Raw genomic sequence first — 20,130 nt, 5'->3', positions numbered from 1 at the left:
AGCAGGGTAAACCAGCGGACGACGAACATAGTACGGAGCCGCTATCCAGTCACGACGACCCCGAGGGTAAAACTCATCATCCTAACTCCGGAGACATGAATAGTCCAGACGGTGATGCACACCTCATCCCTGAAGGACACTTGGAACAAGATAACCTTCATAAAAGGCTCATTGAAACCGCGCAGAGCCTGAAGAAGCAGAAGAAAAGGCTTAAGACCGTGCAGAATACGCTCAACCGCAGATGGAATAAAGTGCTTGACACGGAAGAAAAGTACGGCGGTAATCGCCACACAAAAAGCTATCCAAAGCGCAAGCTGTTGCCTGAATTCGACGACGAGGCCAGAGAGCCCACTCAGCCGGAAAATAAAACGGCCGATCAACCGGACCGGCCAACCCGTGGTCGCGACAGGGCGGCTAACGATGACGTACACAAGTCAGCACACGACCTATGTGAGGACCTACACAAAAAAGCCAGGTTGACCAGGTACATTTACGGACCTAGGAAGCGCGTTTCGGCACGGAATCATCGCCGCCCAAATGACTATACTGACAGAATAATAGTTTGGAATGAAATCCGAACACTACAACCGTCAGACACACCCAAATACAGGGGTGCCACGCACCCCCTATGCTTCACTGACGAGGTACTGGACCATGAATTCCCAGAAGGATTCAAACCCGTGAACATAGAGTCATACGACGGAACAACAGACCCTGGGGTCTGGATTGAGGACTTTATCCTTCACATCCACTTGGCTGGTGGAGATGTTCTCCACGCCATCAAATACTTGCCCTTAAAGTTGAAAGGACCAACTAGGCACTATTTGAAAATCCTCCCAAAAAACTCAATTGGAAGTTGGGAAGAGCTCGAGGACGGTTTCAGGGATAATTTTCAAGGGACCTATGTCTGACCTCTGGATGCAGACGATTTAAGTCACATAATTCAACAACCCGGAGAGTCAGACCGAAAGCTTCGGAACAAATTCCTCACTAAGAAGAATCAAATTGTTGATTGCCCGGACGCCGAAGCCTTAGCGGCTTTCAAACATAGTGTCTGGGACGAATGGCTTGCCAGACACCTCGGCCAGGAAAAACCAAGGACAATGGCAGCCCTAACAAGCCTTATGACCCGCTTTTGCGCAAGCGAGGATAGTTCGCTGGCCCACAGCGGCACCAGCGACCCAAGCACATCCGAAGTCAGGGATGGCAATGGAAAACCACGACGCAATAAAAGCAAGCGTCGAAGCAACGAAGAAAGCCCAGACAACACGACGGTAAACACCAGATTCAGGGGCTCTCGACTCGGTCAACGGAAAAAGCCATTCAAAGGTAGGAGAGATGGACCGTCCCACCTAAACAAGATTGTGGACAGATTATGTCAGACTCACGTCACCTCCGATAAACATGAAAATCACACGAACAGAGAATGCTGGGTCTTTAAGCAGGCTAGAAAGCTAAACGCCGAACATAAGGCGAGGGAGACATCAAGTGAAGACGAGGATGAGCCTCACCAACGAAACACTGGGGGACAGAAAAAATTCCCACCAGAAGTCAAAACAGTGAACATGATTCACGTAATGAAGAGGAGGAGCACACGCGCACTCCGAGACGTATACACCGTAGAGCCCGTTACCCCCCAGTTCAACCCTTGGTCGACCTGCCACTACAAGGATTCCGGTCTATTGCAACAAAAATTATTGCTACAACTATCTTTTGTTGCAATAAAATGCTATATTTCCACAAAATTCCAGTCCGTGGTAATAGGAGCTACATATTGCCACAATTTTGTTTCATCGCGTTAAGTACTCGTTTTGTTGCAATAGAAACCATGTATTGCCACAAGCTGCATCGTCGTTGTAATATGGTAGTGATATTGCGACAGCCTTGTCCCGTTGCGTGAATTGGTCATCTTGTTGCAATAAAGGCTAGGTATTGCAACAAAGTACATAGATACTATTGCAACACCCGTGACATGTGGCGCTAGTCAGAGATTCTATTGCAACAAAGCATGTATTGGTTGTAATAGGGCGACTTTTTGCCTCACCTTCGTTGCCTTGCAATAACTGTTACATATTGCGACAAATTGAGCATCCATGGTAATACGTACAACATAATGCAACAATCCTCTAGTGTTGCCAAAAAGGAGCAGGATATTGCAACGATATTCTCTACTGTGCTCCTGATTTTTTTCCTTTATTTATTATACTATTTTGCAGGATCTGATTAAAGGGGCGTACTAGTTTACAGAGGTATTAACACATTAGGTACCACAACTTGCACCTAAGTTGCATTTTAGTCACATATCTTGCAAAGTGGACATCGGTGGTACCACAACTTGGAGGAGTGCTCTACACGCGTGCGAAGCATTGCACACTCGCGGGCGCCCTTCACTTTAGGGTTTCTTGCACCGCCAGGGTCTCCTCCACTGACCCTACTGACCTCCTCCGGTAGCAAGGTCGTGCTCGGCACCCGAAAGACGGCAAGCTCAGTGCCCTTTCTCACAAAGGTGAGTCGTGAGAACTGAGCACCACACACTCTTCCTAATTTTTCTGTATCTTGCTTGATGTGATGTATTTATATGTGCTCTTAATAAAAAAGGAGATTCAATATAAAATTATGTGTTAAATAGGGAAATTGTGCAAGGCTGCATTCTAGCTATTTTTAAACACTCCCAGGCTTCATTTGAACAGCTCTTCAGCCACCAATTGAGTAGCATAACAGTTGTATCCTAGAGTAATTTTCAGCAAGAATTCATCACTAGATCAACAACACTACATCAAGATATATATATAAGGACATATGACACAAGATTTTAGTAGGATATAACAAACCATCTTAGCGAGATATATAACAAATGTTTCAAAATGACAGCACACAAGTTTCAGCAGCTATACTTGTATAGATTGTTCAAACAAAAGACCATAAGTTCAAGGCAAAGTAGTGTAAATAGCAAAAACACTAAAAGACCATAAGTTCGTAGCAACAGTGTGTACATAGCATCACTGTCAAAAGGAAAATAGCAACAACACTAAAAGAATAGCAAGTACTCTTCTCTTCTCTTCATCACCAAATTGTTAGTGCTGGGCACTAGCTCTTGTTCCCATTTGCCACAACATATGACCCTATGCAGGCATGCCTTGTTTCAACCTGTTTTATATCAGATTAAACTTCAGGAGAGATATTTCTCGTAGGTAACCATCATAACAGTTAGGAACTTATAATTATGGCTTACACATGTGAAAAGCACCTTACCAAGAAATTAAAAACTATACAAACAACCCCTGGTCATCATCCAATTCTTCTTGTCCCAAAGGAGCAACATGGCCATCATTTACGTAAGCCTCATCATCATCCGTATCATCATCAGATTCGAATTGGACATCTTCAAACTCAATAGGTTTTATATTTTCTATGACTGAAACATCAATGCTGGATCCTTCGTCATCATTTCTACACCAACTAGTGATCTCTTCAGGTACTGTAATTTTTGGCACTGTAATTTCTGCATCAACGACATCCAGTACATCTGCCTCACCACCCTCATCGGCTTCAACAACTTCATCAAGGCCTACACCATTTAAAACAGAAGGAGCAAACAAATTTCGTGGATTCATTTTAATAACAGTTGCCCAATCAGGGTTCTTCACATCTCTCACATAGAAAACCTGTTGAGCTTGGAGGCCTAGAATGTAAGGGTCTCCCTGGAATTGGTGTAGAGTAGTGTCAAGGTCAATAATTCCATATTTGTCCTTTTTATACCCCTTACTTTCAGTTTTGTTGGCAGGAGGCACATCAAACCAGTCACACTGGAATAGAACAACCTCCTTATCAAGAGGAAAGTCAAGAAATATGATTTTCTTGATCACCCCGTAATAATCAATATTTCCTGTGTTTGCATCGCCCTTGACTATGACGCCACTATTTTGGGTACTCAAGTCCTGCTCTATATAGGAATTCCGAAAGAAATATCCATTCAGAACTGTACGGTTGTATACCCGAGCTAGATGATCAGGTCCTTTAGCTAGTGCATAAAGAAGATTGTTAACGTTCCCATCATTGTGGAGTTCTGTAATCTGTTTCATGAAATAGAATATGTGTGAGTGTATTGTACAGCGTTGGTACGTTATTACAAGGAACATTAGTGAAAATGCGAAAGAAAATTACTCGTCTCTCAAACCAACCAACAAACTCTTCCTTGTGCTGCTTTTTAGGATTAGGAGAATTGTTCCTTCTGAGCTCCTCACGATGTTCACTTCAAAGAGAAATGATTGTTAGTTGAACAGGAAAGTATTAAAGCATATCATGATGTGAATTAAATACATAAGTATCCTTACTCAATCCATGGCGCGGTTTCCTCACAGTTTGTTATTATGAAATGCCTCATTTGATTAATCTCAGCCAAAGACAATGATTCACAAACAAAACCTTTCTTGGAGTAATCAACTGTACTCATTATGCTAATCCCCGTTGGTGATTGATCTGTACCCCCGTCTTCATGACGTTCGGACTGACTTAGCTTGGTAGGCATTCCATCAACGAATCGACTGCAAAAAGTCATGCACTCTTCAAGTATGTACCCCTCTGCTATAGAACCTTCTGGTTGAGCCTTGTTACGCACATATCCTTTGAGCGTACGCAAGTATCGCTCAATTGGATACATCCATCTGTACAAGACAGGCCCTCCCAATCGGGCCTCTTCAGCAAGATGAATTGGGAGATGCATCATAATATCAAAGAATGCTGGTGGAAAGATCATCTCAAGCTGACATAGAGTTTCTGGAATTGTTTTGCTCAACCTCTCCAAATCTTCATCCCTTAACTCCTTGGAGCATAAATCGGAAAAGAATTTACTCAGCTGAAGCAATGGGTTAACAACATTCTCTGGCAAAAGCTTGCGCAATGCAATAGGAAGAAGTTTCTGAAATATAACATGACAGTCATGAGTTTTGAGTCCACTAATCTTGCACTGATCGAGGACTACACATCGCTTAATGTGTGAAGCATAGCCATCAAGCATCTTAATGCTCTGCAGAAACTTGAGGAGCATTATATTTTCTTCCTTTTTTAAAGTATAGCAACCTTTCTTTATGTCATACTTATGCTTACCAGGCTTTGGATGCTGGTCCTTCCTAATTTTCAGGTCCTGTAAATCAAGACGAGCCTTCACACAATGCTGTCACAAATGCTCTTCTCGATGTGCATAACATCCAAATTGTGCCTTACGAGCAAGTTCTTCCAATATGGGAGCTGGAAAAATACACTTTTCTTCCGCCAGTTATGCCAGCTACTAGTTTCCGGTCGCTTTCTCTTATTTGACCGTCCAAATGGTGCATGCTGAATGCTATCAAGTTCCCGTAGAACTTGTTCACCTGTAAGTGCCACTGGAGCTTCTCTATTATCTGCCTTGTTGTTGAACAAACACTTGTTTCGACGCCATTTGTGGGTCCTGGGCAGAAAACGTCGGTGTCCCATGTAGCAATGCTTTCGACCATACTTGAGCCATAAAAAATCTGTATGTTTGTGGCAATACGGGCATGCTAGCTTGCCTTTTGTGCTCCAACCACTCAGCATTGCGTAAGCTGGGTAGTCACTAATGGTCCACAACAAGCATGCATCCATCTGGAAATTTTTTTTAGTTGCAGCATCATATGTCTCAGCACCATCCTCCCATAGAACATTCAGTTCATCAATCAAGGGCTGCAAGTACACATCTATGTTATTTCCTGGAGACTTTGGTCCTGGAATAATCATTGACATAATCCAATTTTCTTGTTTCATACACATCCAAGGTGGCAAGTTATATGGAATAAGAATGACAGGCCATGTACTGTGTGATATACTCATGAGCCCAAAGGGGTTGAATCCATCTGAAGCAAGGCCAAGCCGAACACTGCGAGCATCTTTTGAGAATTTCTTATAATATTTCCTATCAAAATGCTTCCATGCCTTGGAATCTGCAGGATGCCTCTTTACGCCATCATCCATCCGACCCTCCTTATGCCATTTCATATGTGATGACATATGTTCTGTCATGTACAGCCTTTGCAGTCTTGGAATGAGCGGGAAATACCTTAGAACTTTTTGTGGCACTAGCTTCTTTGATTTACGACTTGATGCATTGTCTTCATCAGTAGCAGGAGTAGATTTCCATCGAGACGCATGACAGACAGGGCATTCTTCTGCATCAGCATGTTCATTACGGAATAGCACACAATCATTAACGCACGCGTGTATATTCTTGTAGTCCAGCCCAAGATCTCGGATCACCTTCCTTACTTTAGCGAGATTAGTAGGAATGCAGTGACCCTTTGGCAACACCTGTGTGAACATCTACAGAACTAAGTCACATGCTCTATTGGTCATCCCAGACGCGCACTTGATTTGGTAAAGCTTCACAATGAAATGTAGCTTCGTGAAATCCTTGCAACCTGGGTACAACTCTTTTTTTGCCTCTTTCAATAGTTCGAAGAAGACCTTGGCTGTTGCATTTGGCTCCTGGTTCCTTTCATCACCGCTGGAAGCATCCACATGAATGTCTCCCGCACCTTCACCAATGTCTGCATTGCTTTCCATGTTTGTGCCCCTTATGAGAGTATTGAGCATGTCACATACCCCAGCACCATCATCTCCAGCGTCTTCATTATCAGAATCTTCAGACATGCTTCCCTCATCGGATTGTTCACCATGGTATATCCAGTGAGTGTAGGTTGGATCCATCCCATTGAACAACAAGTCAGTATGAACATCCTTTTTCGTTTTTGGAACAACATTGAGACATCTCCTACATGGGCATGGAACTGTTGAGTCCGGGTGAGCACCATCGAAGGCAAAATTCAAGAAATCCTTCATGCCAGTTTGCCACTCAACAGAATTTCTTTCCCTGTCCATCCAGCTCTTATCTCGTGTCATTTTTGCCTTATCTCCGTAAAGCCAGTCCTATTAAAAAAACATAACAGCTGCTTTAGTAGCTAAATTATAGCCAACAGCATCACTAGCTGCATTACAAGACAAGACAACAGGGATACATACATACAAATATTACTGTCACATGGTAAAGCAAAATTTATCTATACATTGTAAAGCAAAATTTGGTTGATGGAAGAAGAAATAGTACTACTATCACATGGTAGTATATGTGACATGAGTTTAAATAATTTTAGTTTAGTAGTTGGCTAGATAATGCAAAAACAGAAATTCAGGGACAGTGAAGAGATCACGGCTCAAAACTAACAACCAGATTGTTTGACTTATGCTGAAGAACATAGCATACCTTTATGCTACTGATCTCCACGAATGTGTTATTCTACATACCTCACGCTACATATCAGATTCAAGATACTTGCTTGATTCTTTACTTGATTCAGTGTATGATACTTGTCATGCAATTTTACTTTAGGAGTTTCAGTTGAATGGTTGCAGCCATATATTAATTTTTATAGATGGTTTAATTTGAATGATTCACTCAATTAAAGCTCCTCTGTGTTTCTGCTTAAGTTCCATTCAGTGTGTTTTTTGTTTAATTTCCCTTTGGTTTGAGGTTCAGTGTGAAGCAGCCAAAATGTTTTGGAGCAACATCACTAAGAAGACACCATCTTAAGCCAAGGAGCTCGAGACAGCAGCTTTGCGATTATATAAGCACATGAGCAGGGAACAAATTGAACTGAACTGAAGTATATGAACGGCATTCATGTTCATCAGATTCAGTTTTGAAATTTGCGTGGGTTTTCTATCTTATTATTTGCCTGAACCATCTTATTATTGCAGATGTGGAAGAACATGAAAGTAGCTACCGATAAAACAACAAGCAAGGGAAAATTAGTTTGCTACTTTCAAACTAAAATCAGCATCCTTATGTATAGCACAGTACTAATGCTCATGTGATGTATTTTCAATCTAAATTTGCTGCTCTTGCAATGAAAAAAACAGAGAGAAACATGAGGGGATAATCATACTATTGTTGTTCAGGTCGTTGGTGGCGGTCCAAAAAAAACAGGCAAGTCCTGATAGACATCAGGTGCCTCAATCCACCCAGATGTGTGTTTAATTTGCCACCTTAGATAAACCATTAAAAATTATCAAACTCACATCTGTCATGGATATCACTCACCCAATCCACGTCTACTAGCATAGCATGGCATAATAAGCAAACGTAGAAGTAACTCCCAAAGGTTTCATGGTAACCAGGTAATAGGTACTACCTCATCTACTTCCCATCCCACAATTTAATTAGATCCTAATCATGCAATGTGTGAGGATTGATCTAATGCAATAAAACTGGGTTGTAGAAAAGGTATGATCTAAGTGTGAACTTGCCTGCAATGTTGATGAAGATGATTCGCACTCAAAACTCTTGATAGACCTACTCGTCACACTCCGGTCAATCTATCGCAGACAAACAAGCAAGCACACAATAAGTACTCATCTAACGCACAGGAAAACTCGAACAAGAGAACGAACCAGAAAGTTCAACTTAAGAACTCCGGTTGCAAAGAAAGAACGAACCGAACAAAGAAACAGAAAACAAACGGCGGAAAACTACTCGGTTCTAGCAAGTTGAAACTAGGTCAAATTTTTACTATGGCAAAAGCTTGTTCAAATTGATTAGACGGAACGGCGGTTTCAAGACGAAACTCCAGGCGCTTGAATCACCTGATTCCGATAAACGAGCGAGAAGAAAAACTAGAAAGAAGATCAGATCTGAGATCGCGATCGCGGAATAAATCCGACGAGAAAGAAAACGAAGAATGGTTAAACGAACGGACGTCATTAACCGGGAAAGAATCGGTGATCACGTTCGTTGAGACGAACGGTCCGAAAGAAGAACGAAAACCGATCTAGGGTTTTCGGAAAAGAAATCGAAACGAAAAACCGATCTAGAAAACCGGAACGGTTTAGAAGAAAAGAATCGGAACGATTAGAAGAAAACGATCCGATGAAAAGAATAGATGCGGCGCGGGGCTACCTCCGGCGAGGTTCCGGCGAACGGGGCTCCGGCGGCGTGGGCGTTGGGCAAGGGGCGGCGGTGCGGGCACAAGGGCGGCGGCGGCGGTGACGCAGGGCGCGGCAGCGGCGGTGGTGTAGGGCAGCGCGGCGCGGTGGCTAAAGTGCGGCACGGGTGAGGAGTGGCGCGGCGCGGGGTGTGGTGGAGCTCTAGGCTTTGAGTTTGATGATTTAGAGGGGGGTGCTTGGGTATTTATATTGGGGAGGGGTGAGGAGACTTGGGGTAGGAGACAAGAAATAGACTAGGAATAGGAATCCTAAAAGAAAAAGGCAAACGGAGTAGGACTAGGAAAAACAAAACAAGGAAAAGGACTAACCCTAGTCCAAAACGGATTAGAGGCGAGGCAAGAGGCGGCGGCCTCCTGCGCCAGCGCTAGGCACGCGCGGCTCCCTGGGGCGGTGGCCTTCGGCCCGGCTGGGCCTTGGCCTGGCCGGCCTTGGTCCAGTTTTTTTTTAAACAGTTCCGCGCTCGGAAAAACACAGAAAACAAAATCTACCGGACTCCAAAACTAATGAAGTAAATTTTCCTCGACTCCTAAAAATGAGCCGAACAAAATGAACTTTTCTACGGACCTAAAATGCAATAAATAAAATACGCATGATCTAATGTATAACATTCCAAATTGAAAATTTGGGATGTTACACGAGCCTCCCGAAACCCTCTTCTCACCTCCCTCTTCCTTCGACCTGTCTCTCTCCTTTCTCTTTTCTGGGTTCGATTTGGTGTCTCCCCTGTCTCTATTCTCGCTTTGATTTTTTTTCTTTTTTGAGGGGTGACAGAAATGATGTCGCGCCCCTTTTCTTTCCTTCGATCCCCTCCTTTGTGGTTCAGCCGCGCGTGGCATCAGACGGGTCGTCTGGTCGGTCGCGCCACTGGGTGCTTCGATCGCCCGGGGCGCGTGGCATCAGACCGGTCGTCTGGTCGGTCGCGCCATTGGGTGCTTCGATCGCCCGGGTGACCAGACACGCTCTTCTGCCGTATATACTTTCTTTTAAGGTTGGATAACGTATATTACTGAAATATGTCCACGCAATTTTTTTTACTGAAATATGTTCACGGGCAATTGGATATTTTTTCACCCCTTTCTTTTTCTGTTTGAAAGAAGATAGTAATTCTATTCAAGTACAACCCGGGTCCTGGGACCAGCCAATTTCCCTTAACCTTCCATGTGTCCCGGAGAGTCACCTGGCTGTTCAATTCCTCCCATCGACGCCTCCCCGCCGCTATTGAGGCTCAGGGCAACTCGTCTCCCACGAATCCGGGGGCGGCTTCGTCGAAAGCTTCCAAGACCGTGCGATCTATTTTCGAGCTCTCCGTCCATCCACCCCCGGCACCTCCTCCCAAGCCCTCCCTCTTCCCTTCCTCCCCGCCGCCGTCGTTGGTGGCGGCGACCCCTAGACCAGTGGTGTTCCGACCCGGTCCTAACATAATAAATCTCAAAACAAAATTGGTTTGGTTGTTTGATTTACATAGTTGAATCTCTATGATTATCATTTGAACAAAAGCGACATAATTATGTTCGACCTACTCTGGCTTGGACGAACCCTCCACGGATTGTCCGATAAGATGAATGATGCTGAGATCACCCCATCTCAAGATCGGAATTTTAGATCAGGACCGACATAGATCGACTGTCTCATCAACCCATCTCATCAGTACTTATGTTTCGAGACAAGAGTATAACCTAATAGTTTAAAGTGAGGGTCGCATGAGGTTTCTGTGACCTGTAGTTCTAAACTAGCCATTTTTTTGCTGCTTTGACCAACTGACCAAGGCACAAATTTTTGACATATCCCAACCTAAGTGCAGATCCAAGATGAAACAACACATTCCTAAGACGATAAATCTCAATATTAAATGAGGTTTCAGTGTTCTCCGTCGGCACTAAGTGATTTTTTTGCACATCTTATAGGTGCTTGGTACTCGTATTTGGTGTTTTTTTCACCATGATATAACTTTTTGCAAATAAATTTCGGAATCTATAACTCCTAACTCCTGAAAAACCCATAATTTAGAATCTCTGTGCCATTGACTACAGGCACGAATCTCATAGCAACTGAGGTCCGACACGTCACGTTTTGTTTTCGTTCGGTAAAACAGTCTAAAACAGGCTTCATCCCGAACGCCAGCATCAATCCTATCTTCTTCTCCCCTTGCTCCACCGCTCAGAGCACACTGCTCTATCTCCGCCACGCAATACAGAGAGGAGTGGCCTTCGCCGGCGACGAGGCTCCTCCCTGACCAGATCCCGCCACAGTCGCGGCGGCAGGGGTCGAGGGATCCGCGGAGGGGGCCAGGGATTTGGCGTTCGCTACAGCCGAGCACCAGGTACTGCCGTGCTACGACTCAGCTCCTCGCCGACCGGAGTGAGGTGCCGTCGCGGTCCGAGGCCGAGCGCCGCTGCGAGCACCAGGCCGCCACGCTCGGGGCGACGCTGCCCGCACCATCCCTGCGATGCGCCCACCTCCAACCCGGCGGCGATGGCGATGTCCACGAGGCCCTGGGCGCGAGGGAGGCGATGGCGACCAGCTGAAGCGGTGGCGCCGTCATCCTACACCGGGAGGCGGGGCCTGGTGGCGCACGAGGCTGCGGGACGCGGAAGGGGGAGAAGCAATGGAGGTACTGACGGGCGCGGTGCTGTTCGAGGAGGCGGGGCGCGGAGGGAGAGAGCAGTGGAGGTGCTGACGCTGACGCCGCGGCGCTTCATGGAGGTCAACTAGGAGGTGGACGAGGCCTTGCGGCTCGCAGCCGACCTGCTCGCCGATGCGCCAATAGGGATCTGCTCGCCGGCGGGGACGCCATTTTCTTCTAGTGATGTGCGGATGGTGAACTGCTCACCGGGATTCACCCCGAGCCCAGGTATTCCGCCGCCTCCTAGTAGCCGCCCGAGCTGTGCTCATGTGCCTTGCCGTTAGCTGAGCTCTCCTACTGCTACTGACCTAGGACGAGCACAACAGCAGAGCACATGCGTGCAGATTTAGTTAGAACAGGAAGTTTCGTCACAAAGAATGGTTCAGGTTCAGCTTAATGTACACTGAAACTTTGCACTTTTGTTGTACAGGGAGTTGGAGTATCGGGGATAGTATATGTGCATCGAGCAGATTTTAGATTTCTGGTTCACATGGGTACACATTGGGTACATCTTGACAATATTTTTTCTGGAATAGTTTCTTTTGAGCATGGCAAATTGTGTAGAACATGATATTTAGTACAATATGGCAAATTGGCAACTAGTGTGTAGTGTTTAGCACTGTTTAGTGTTGTTTGTCCTCCTGCGAGAATTATATTCAGTAATTTCCCATGGCATTTGTCCTCCTGTATTTAGTCTGTAGTGCAAATTTTGTAAACTTGCCATGTGATCAGTACATACAAACTCTAGCTTTGAAACGAATCATGAATCGGATTTTCTCTAGATTTTGCCATGAATCAAAAGTATATATTGTTGAACACTGCTTTGCCATGGCAAAAAGGATTTTATAGCTTTTGGCATGCCTCTAATATAGCTTTTTCCATGTCACCACCATAACTTTTGGCATGACATACACATATTTTTTTACCATGGCAAATTTGCTAATATATTTGCCATGCCTCTAATATAGTTTTCGCCATGTCACCACTACAACTTTGGCCATGTTCACATGGAGTAGTAAAAAAACAAATTTGAGTTGATTGTAGAAATATGTGTTTGTTTCCCTTTTTTTGACTTTGTAGGATTGATGATGACCACATTAAGCATTGCAACTTTTAAGAGATTTGATTTTGCTTTTGTACTTACTACTGCAAATCCACCCAGGTAATTTTGCCATGTCAATTAACATGCAGTATGTTTGTGCCATGGCAAACATTTTACATCATGGCAAATTTGCATTCTTTTAAACAGAAAGAGTTACTTTCCCACCACCTAATTTAGGTGTACGCGCCAATATTTTTTAACCTCCCGCTAAAAGGTCCCAAATTAGCGTCTTTGTTCCCACCAAAAAATTAGCTTCCCGCTAAATACCTTCCTAACAACCCACGAATATATAATTCTAGACCAAACGACGGCGTCTTCATGGGCGATTGGATCTGAGCTCTCGTCTCGGTTCATCTGTGCTGCCGGCGTCATGACGGCGTCAACAGAATGAACCACATCAGGTGCACGGCGTCAGGTTAGTCCTCCTCCTGATCTCCTCCATCGCTGAAAAATCCAGTCCTCCTCAATCTCCCCCTCCTCCCTCTCCTCTGCGCCCGCATCTGTCCGGGATCAAACCCCCACGAGCTCCTCCTCGGTGCGCGGCTCTCTCGATCCCGATCCATTCAGAGGGGCTGCCCCTTCTCTCCTCCGCTCGCCGCTTGGCCGTAGAAAAGAAGTCAGGGCAGGGGACATGCCGCCGCCAGTGGCATTTTCCCATCGCGCCTCGATTTGGCCGCCTCGGCGGAGGCGCTCGCGGCCTGGAGGGTCGGCGCAGCGCCTCACCTTGGCCTGGAGGCTGGCCGCCATGGAGCTCGCCTCGGCCTTGAACTGGTGCTCGACGGGGCCTCCCAGCCCGGTTCATGGCCGCAGCCGTCTTGGCTGTGCACGCCGGTGTCGTGACGTGGTGGCCAGGCACTGGTTACTGCCTCACCCGACCCCAGCGTGCCCGAGATGCCTGCAGACCTCTCCACCATCTCTGCTCCTGGTTCGCTCTGTTTCCTCCTGGACGCCAAAGGGGGTCATGAGCATTAGATTGGTTTTTGAACATTAGATCCATTAGATCCATTAACTGAAAGATATAGACGTACTCTGTATGTACAAAGCTAGCTAGCTAGCTAATACAAGCAGCTTAATTGATTGTTGTATGAGCAGCTTTGCCGCTGCATATCCAGGTTTAGTCATCCTCTGCATTGCATTTGATTCAGATTACCATAAGATGATTTTTAATAGATATTTGGTCTTACACGAGTCACATTGGATTTTTTCCCTATAGATTCAGAGTAGTATTTTCATGAAACTATCACTGATACTTTGCCTTTCATGTCCATTCACATATGTCTGGTTTACCTACACAAGGGCACAATGATGAATTTTACGGAGGATGCTCCGGGTACACAACATCCTTACTTCATAATCACCTATCTGAATGGTGTAGAATATCAATACTTTGTTAATGCTAAGTCCCATGATTGTTTTTGTGTGCAGTAAAGAAAGGCTCTGTTCTCTTAACAAGGATGGAAAGTATAACGGCATACAAAAACCAACGTGGACAACCCAAATCTGGTAAATTGTTTAGCATTTGCTATAATGCATAAAATCTTGGTGTGGGTTAAATAGCTAAACCTTCAAGACTACAAAATCTTTTACAGGAACTCCAGAACAATCTGACATTCTAGTATCTGCTAATGACATGTGTTCCCTTGCTGAATGGCCATCCCATGCTCGCCGCAACCGTGCGCTACTACAGGATGGTACTTGCTTTCGTTTACATTTATGTCATCATTTTTACAATCTAATGCTGAGTAATACAATTTTTCTTGTATGATCTGGGCTGTAGAAGCTGGTGGACAGAAGAAGAAAGGGCGAGGTGTTCTAAAAGGTTTTAAAGCATCTAAGAAGCGTTTTGCCAATGGATCTGCAAAGCTAAATATTACATTCTCTGAAAAATTGGGTGGTACAGTAGGAATGAACTATCGTTCGTTCAAGGATGACGTGGTAGTCATAATGAAAAGAAAGTTACCACTCATTGGAGTGAGGACGTGGTCGGACATTCACCCTACCATTCATCGACTCATTGTTGCAGATATGATAGTGCGTACAACATTTTTCACATGTGTTATCTTATTTTACCATCGATAATGCAGTGCTTATGTATATTTATTTGCTGTATGCTTTACAGGACAGATGGGACCTAGAAGATACACCAGAAACAGAAGAAAAAGTTCTCAAAATTGCGAAAGAGAGATATAGAGGCTGGCGATCAACTCTAAGCTCCACTTACAAGGCATACAAAACAGATGCAGCTAGATTGGCTAATCTGCCAGAAGATTTACAACCAGAAGAGTGGGAATGGATGATTGAGTACTTTGGCACTGATTCAAAATTTCAGGTTATCTCTAAGATCACGGTTTGTCTATTATGTGTTAAGATCAAATGGCTAGTCTCACTGGTTATATCTGGTTTCAATGAATTGATAGGAACACAGCCAAATGAACGCCGATAACCGTAAGAAACAGAAGACAAAACACATAATGGGATCAAAATCTTACTCGCAAGTTAGTTTTGAGAAGGTATGAGTCCAACTAAATATGTATGCCTTGCTGCTAAATATGGTGTCATGTTTCAAGCATCTCATTGTTATATTACTTGCAGAGAAACTTGGAAACTGGAGAAGAGCCAGATTGTATTGCTCTATGGGAACTCACCCACACAAACGATGGAACATGGTCTAACACAGATTCCCAGAAAGTTTACGTGAGTACACTGACTTTTGGTTATTCTATAGTTAGTCAATGACGTGAATTCGGCATGTTTCATCATCAGATGCGATTATTCATGCGTTGGACCGTGTTATTCTTGTTTCATCTTTTATAGTGTCAATATTGATGCTGCACCTATAATTGTTCCTTTCATTTTAGGACAAAGCACTTGAAGAGGTTAAAAACAAACAAGCTGAAACTGAAGGTCCACTTTCAAGTGAGCAGAAAAACAATATTTTCCAGACCGCTTGCAAAGACACTCTGGAATGCAAGTCATCGCAGCCTCGTGGGTACGGATACATGGCCAAAACTTCAACTAGTTCTGAAAAGTTCCGTATCCAGATTGAAGAGCAAGCTCGTGCTACAGCAGCCACCCAGGAGCGAAACTCTCAGCTCAGCCAGCAGGTCAATGACTTAGAAGATCAACTACAAGCTGAACGTGCTAACACACAAGAGAGGATTAACTTGGAGCGTGCTGAGAGAGAACAACTTGAGGAGAGGTTAAAAGAAGAGCGTGCTGAAAGGGAAAGATTGTTGCAAGAGGAGCGAACATCAAGGCTGGAATTGGAAAAAAACATGATGGCAAAGTTTGTAGAATTGAGCAAACAGATGGGAATCCAACAGGTGATGGTGATTACAGTCATATGCTTCCGACCTTGTAAGATTTATGTTGCTTACTTGCATTGCTAAAAGTGCACTTCTATTTACAGGTGCCTACGAAGAGGGTTGACAAAGAAAATAGTAATCCAAACTTGCAAAATATTCTTTCACAGACATCTAGTCCTAATAAGACTCCAGGTTCAAGGCCGACTGCTATTTCTTCAAATGCGCTCATACAAGCTGCAACAAGGCAATCTCGAATGTTTAAAGCAATGGTAAGTCACAACCTTGCTTTCTCTTCATGTTCACCTGCATTTTATACGTCATTGGTCTTCATAATTAGCTAGCTGCTTCTTCTCTTTTACCATGTGTTGTTGCTGCATCGAGTCACAACTTCAACAAAAAACGAATATGTGATAGCTAGGGACATGAACTTAACTGAAACTATACATCTAGTCATAACTTAAATCAATAGCAGGAGCTTTTAGTAGATGTATGATCGGATGATGGTACCATTCTGTATGCACGAGCAGGATGTCATGATCATGCGCGTGATGCCTTCGCTGATGAGTCCACTGCAATGTCCCATGTAGTATCTCTTCCCGCTGATATAGGGGTTGTGAGGGTCGTTTTTTAAATGGACTCGCAACTCCTGATGGAAGCACTTAATATCAATAAGGTGGACTCGTCGGCCTATGCTGCTGTTATTGAGGATACCAAGTACCCGCTCAAATTATGGTTTTCTTACTATGAAATAAATGTATGTTGTCGCTCGGCAAACTCTGTTTTTCATGCGCTTGCTAGACTTGATAGGATGTTAGAACCTAACTGGAATGGGGAGGCTGATGTACCAGCCCTTGTGGCTGCTCCGTGCTTTGGGTGATTCAGCCCAGCACTGTTAAGTTAAAAGCAATGTTTTTTTCTGGAAAAAAAACTTTTAGTAGATGTACTTGTGGTTATGCCTTAGCCATTCACACTTGTATAGTTGTTCTGATGCCTTAGTTACATGCTTGCTGACACAGTATTAGCTAGTTAGTCTAGCAATAGTTTTTAACAATGGAGCTGGCATAATTGTATGGCGTATGTTATGTTCGACTCATTAACTAGAACTTTTTTTATTTCTTGGTTGCAGGATCCAAAGAACTAGCTGGACTGGACTCTAGATCACGGGCAGTTTAGTCTTCGAAGTTAATTAGGATGGCTAAATTACATTTCAGTTTTATTTGATGGATATTTTCTATCAGAATTATGAATTGTATGAATCTACATATTATACGTATGGTTTTGAATATTGTAATTGAAAGCTTGTATTTTTTTACGGTTGCAATAGACTATTACCACAACCCACTTTTGGTTGCCACATGCTACCACCACTAAAAATATAGTGTTCCATCATATCTCAGTTGCTACGCCTATCTGTTTTGTTGCACTAGGATGTTGCAATGGAGCACTTTATATTGTTGTAATAGTTTGGCGCCACAAAAAATTTCATGATGCGATAACAGTTTGGCGCCACCAAAGTAAGTTTGTTGAAATAGAGCATCGCCACGGAAAGTTTAAATTGTCGCAATAATTTCTTGCTACAAAGATGTTACTTGTGGTGATACCTATTTGTCACCATCAAAACAAGTATGTTGCAATTTCCTGTTACGACGATTGGAATATTTGTTGCCAAAAGTTAATGCCACAAGCGCAGTGGGTCGTGGCAATATGCCTAATGCCATGAAAACAAGAATTGTTGTCATAGGTTATTGCCACAATTATAGTGGGTCGTGGCAACATACCTAAAGCCACAAAAACAAGGATTGTTGCCATAGTTTGTTGCCACAATTGACTATTGCCACGAAAGAGTAATGCGCCACGAAATGGCCGTCGTTGGCATAGGTTGTTGCCACAAATGTCTATCGCTACGACATGTCAGTCTCCACAATTCATTACATGTTGCATTAAAGCTATCTCCACAAATCAAATTGTGGCATCAGGTGAGTGCTGCCACGGGAAAACATGTGGCAACTTCCCGCATGGATGTTGCAATAGCACACTTTGTTGCCAAAATTATTTTTTTGTGGTGATAACCTATTACCATGTGTCCAGTCGCAACGGCTGCCAACGAATGTTGTTTCGTGGCAATAGGTACTTATCGCCACGAAACAACATGTATTGCAACAAACGGTTTTGTTGCAATAGACCCGGATCCTTGTAGTGTGCCCAATCACTTTTGATCGCAGGGATCACCCGACTAGTATCTGGCATGGAGGATCAGCTGCCTTGGTACTTGACCCAGTAATTGACGGATACCATCTCACCCGAGTCCTTATGGACAGCGGCTGTCGGTGTCAAAACTGGCGGATCTCGGGTAGGGGGTCCCGAACTATGCGTCTAAGGCGGATGGTAACAGGAGGCAGGGGACACGATGTTTTACCCAGGTTCGGGCCCTCTTGATGGAGGTAAAACCCTACGTCCTACTTGATTTATTCTTGATGATATGAGTATTACAAGAGTTGATCTACCACGAGATCGGAGAGGCTAAACCCTAGAAGCTAGCCTATGGTATGATTGTATGTTGTCCTACGGACTAAAACCCTCCGATTGATATAGACACCGGAGGGGGCTAGGGTTACACAAGGTCGGTTACAAAGGAGGAGATATACATATCCGTATATCCTGGCTTGCCCTGCACGCCAAGTAGAGTCCCATCCGGACACGAGACGAAGTCTTCAATCTTGTATCTTCATAGTCCAACAGTCGGGTCAAAGGATATAGTCTGGCTGTCCGGAGACCCCCTAATCCAGGACTCCCTCAGTAGCCCCTGAACTAGGCTTCAATGACGATGAGTCCGACGCGCAGTGTTGTCTTCGGCATTGCAAGGCGGGTTCCTCCTCCGGATACACCACAGAAGAGTTCGAATAAAAGGATAGTGTCCGACCCTGCAAAATAAGTTCCACATACCACCGTAGAGAGAATAATATTTCCACAAATCTAATCTGCTGACACGTTTTGGTAACATGACATCATGCCATGGCGCGGTGATCATTCGAACAGTTTTTCTTTAACTAGCTCCGCACATAACGTGAGGCAGTTTCTTGACACGTCTTGTCAAAGCAGAGATCGTGTCCCCTTATTATGGGATTCTCATCAATACGTGCGTGGTAACCCAACCGCGCCATCAATTATGGCGCTAGGAGGATAAGCGAGTTTTACCAGGCTAGTGGGGGCGCATAGTTTCGATCGCCCTTATAAAGGGATAAGGTTTATACTTTTTCTACCCACGCCTTCTTCCTCCTTGCTCATCCATTCTCGCGCACTCGAGCTCCAACGCCCAAGTCCACATCCTTCTCAACCTTCTCCAAACATGTCCGGAGTGGGAGGCAAGTGGATGGCTTCCTCCGTCATGGAGGGACACATCAAAAAGCTGCGCGGAGCCGTATACTTATCCGCGAATATCGCGCATCGGCTGCCCGCTGCGGGGCAGATCGTCCCCACCCCGGAACCTCACAAGAGGGTAGTCTTCCTCCACCACTTCCTCCACGGACTAGGGATTCCCCTCCATCCATTCGTCCGTGGTCTTATGTTCTACTATGGCCTGGACTTTCATGATCTAGCCCCGAACTTCATCCTCAACATTTCGGCGTTCATCGTCGTGTGTGAGGCTTTACTCCGCATCCGGCCCCACTTCGGCCTGTGGCTGAAGACCTTCAATATCAAGCCGAAGGTGTGGGAGGCCAACAAGCAGAATGCGGCGGAGTCATGGTGGGCAAGATGCCCAATGTTATATGGCTTGAAGGCTCCTTCGTGGAGACCATAAAGGGGTGGCAATCGGCGTGGTGCTACATCACCGAGCCACGCGACACCAACTGGGTGGCGGCCCCCGAGTTTGGATCCGGAATCCCCATGCGGCTCACCTCTTGGAAAGAGAAGGGCCTATCATGGGGTTCATCGATGCACTTGGACGGACTCTAGAAATGTATCCGGAATATGGCAAGCAAGAAGCTCAAGCTTGTCAACATAGTCCAGGTCATGCTCTTCCGCCGGATCCTCCCGTGCCAACAACGGGATTTCAACTTGTGGGAGTTCGACCCGGCCCAGCACCAGACTCT

At 44.7% G+C, this 20,130-nt stretch overlaps 1 protein-coding gene across 5 annotated transcripts; it reads left to right on the top strand.

Annotated features, from left to right (window-relative positions):
- The first annotated feature begins 11,522 nt into the window (after window positions 1-11,522).
- On the top strand, window positions 11,523-17,380 carry LOC125537302. Of its 5 annotated transcripts, XM_048700598.1 has the most exons (11): window positions 12,570-13,149; window positions 14,031-14,064; window positions 14,160-14,237; window positions 14,324-14,425; window positions 14,512-14,765; window positions 14,854-15,063; window positions 15,152-15,244; window positions 15,327-15,428; window positions 15,593-16,057; window positions 16,144-16,308; window positions 17,166-17,380. In XM_048700598.1, exons 2-11 carry the CDS (start codon window positions 14,037-14,039, stop codon window positions 17,178-17,180), a joined length of 1,512 nt encoding a protein of 503 aa, XP_048556555.1. In that variant the 5' UTR covers window positions 12,570-13,149; window positions 14,031-14,036; the 3' UTR covers window positions 17,181-17,380. The 5 variants fall into 5 exon arrangements, 4 of the variants coding, with proteins under 4 accessions (XP_048556554.1, XP_048556555.1, XP_048556556.1 ...); XM_048700597.1 differs by lacking the exons at window positions 12,570-13,149; window positions 14,031-14,064 and adding an exon at window positions 11,523-11,860; XM_048700599.1 differs by lacking the exon at window positions 14,031-14,064 and having other exon boundaries at window positions 13,107-13,149.
- The last annotated feature ends 2,750 nt before the right edge of the window (window positions 17,381-20,130 follow it).

This window comes from Triticum urartu, chromosome 2 (genome assembly GCF_003073215.2).
Source record: "Triticum urartu cultivar G1812 chromosome 2, Tu2.1, whole genome shotgun sequence".
Taxonomy (NCBI): Eukaryota; Viridiplantae; Streptophyta; class Magnoliopsida; order Poales; family Poaceae; genus Triticum; species Triticum urartu.
This window is presented reverse-complemented; position numbering and strand designations above follow the sequence as displayed.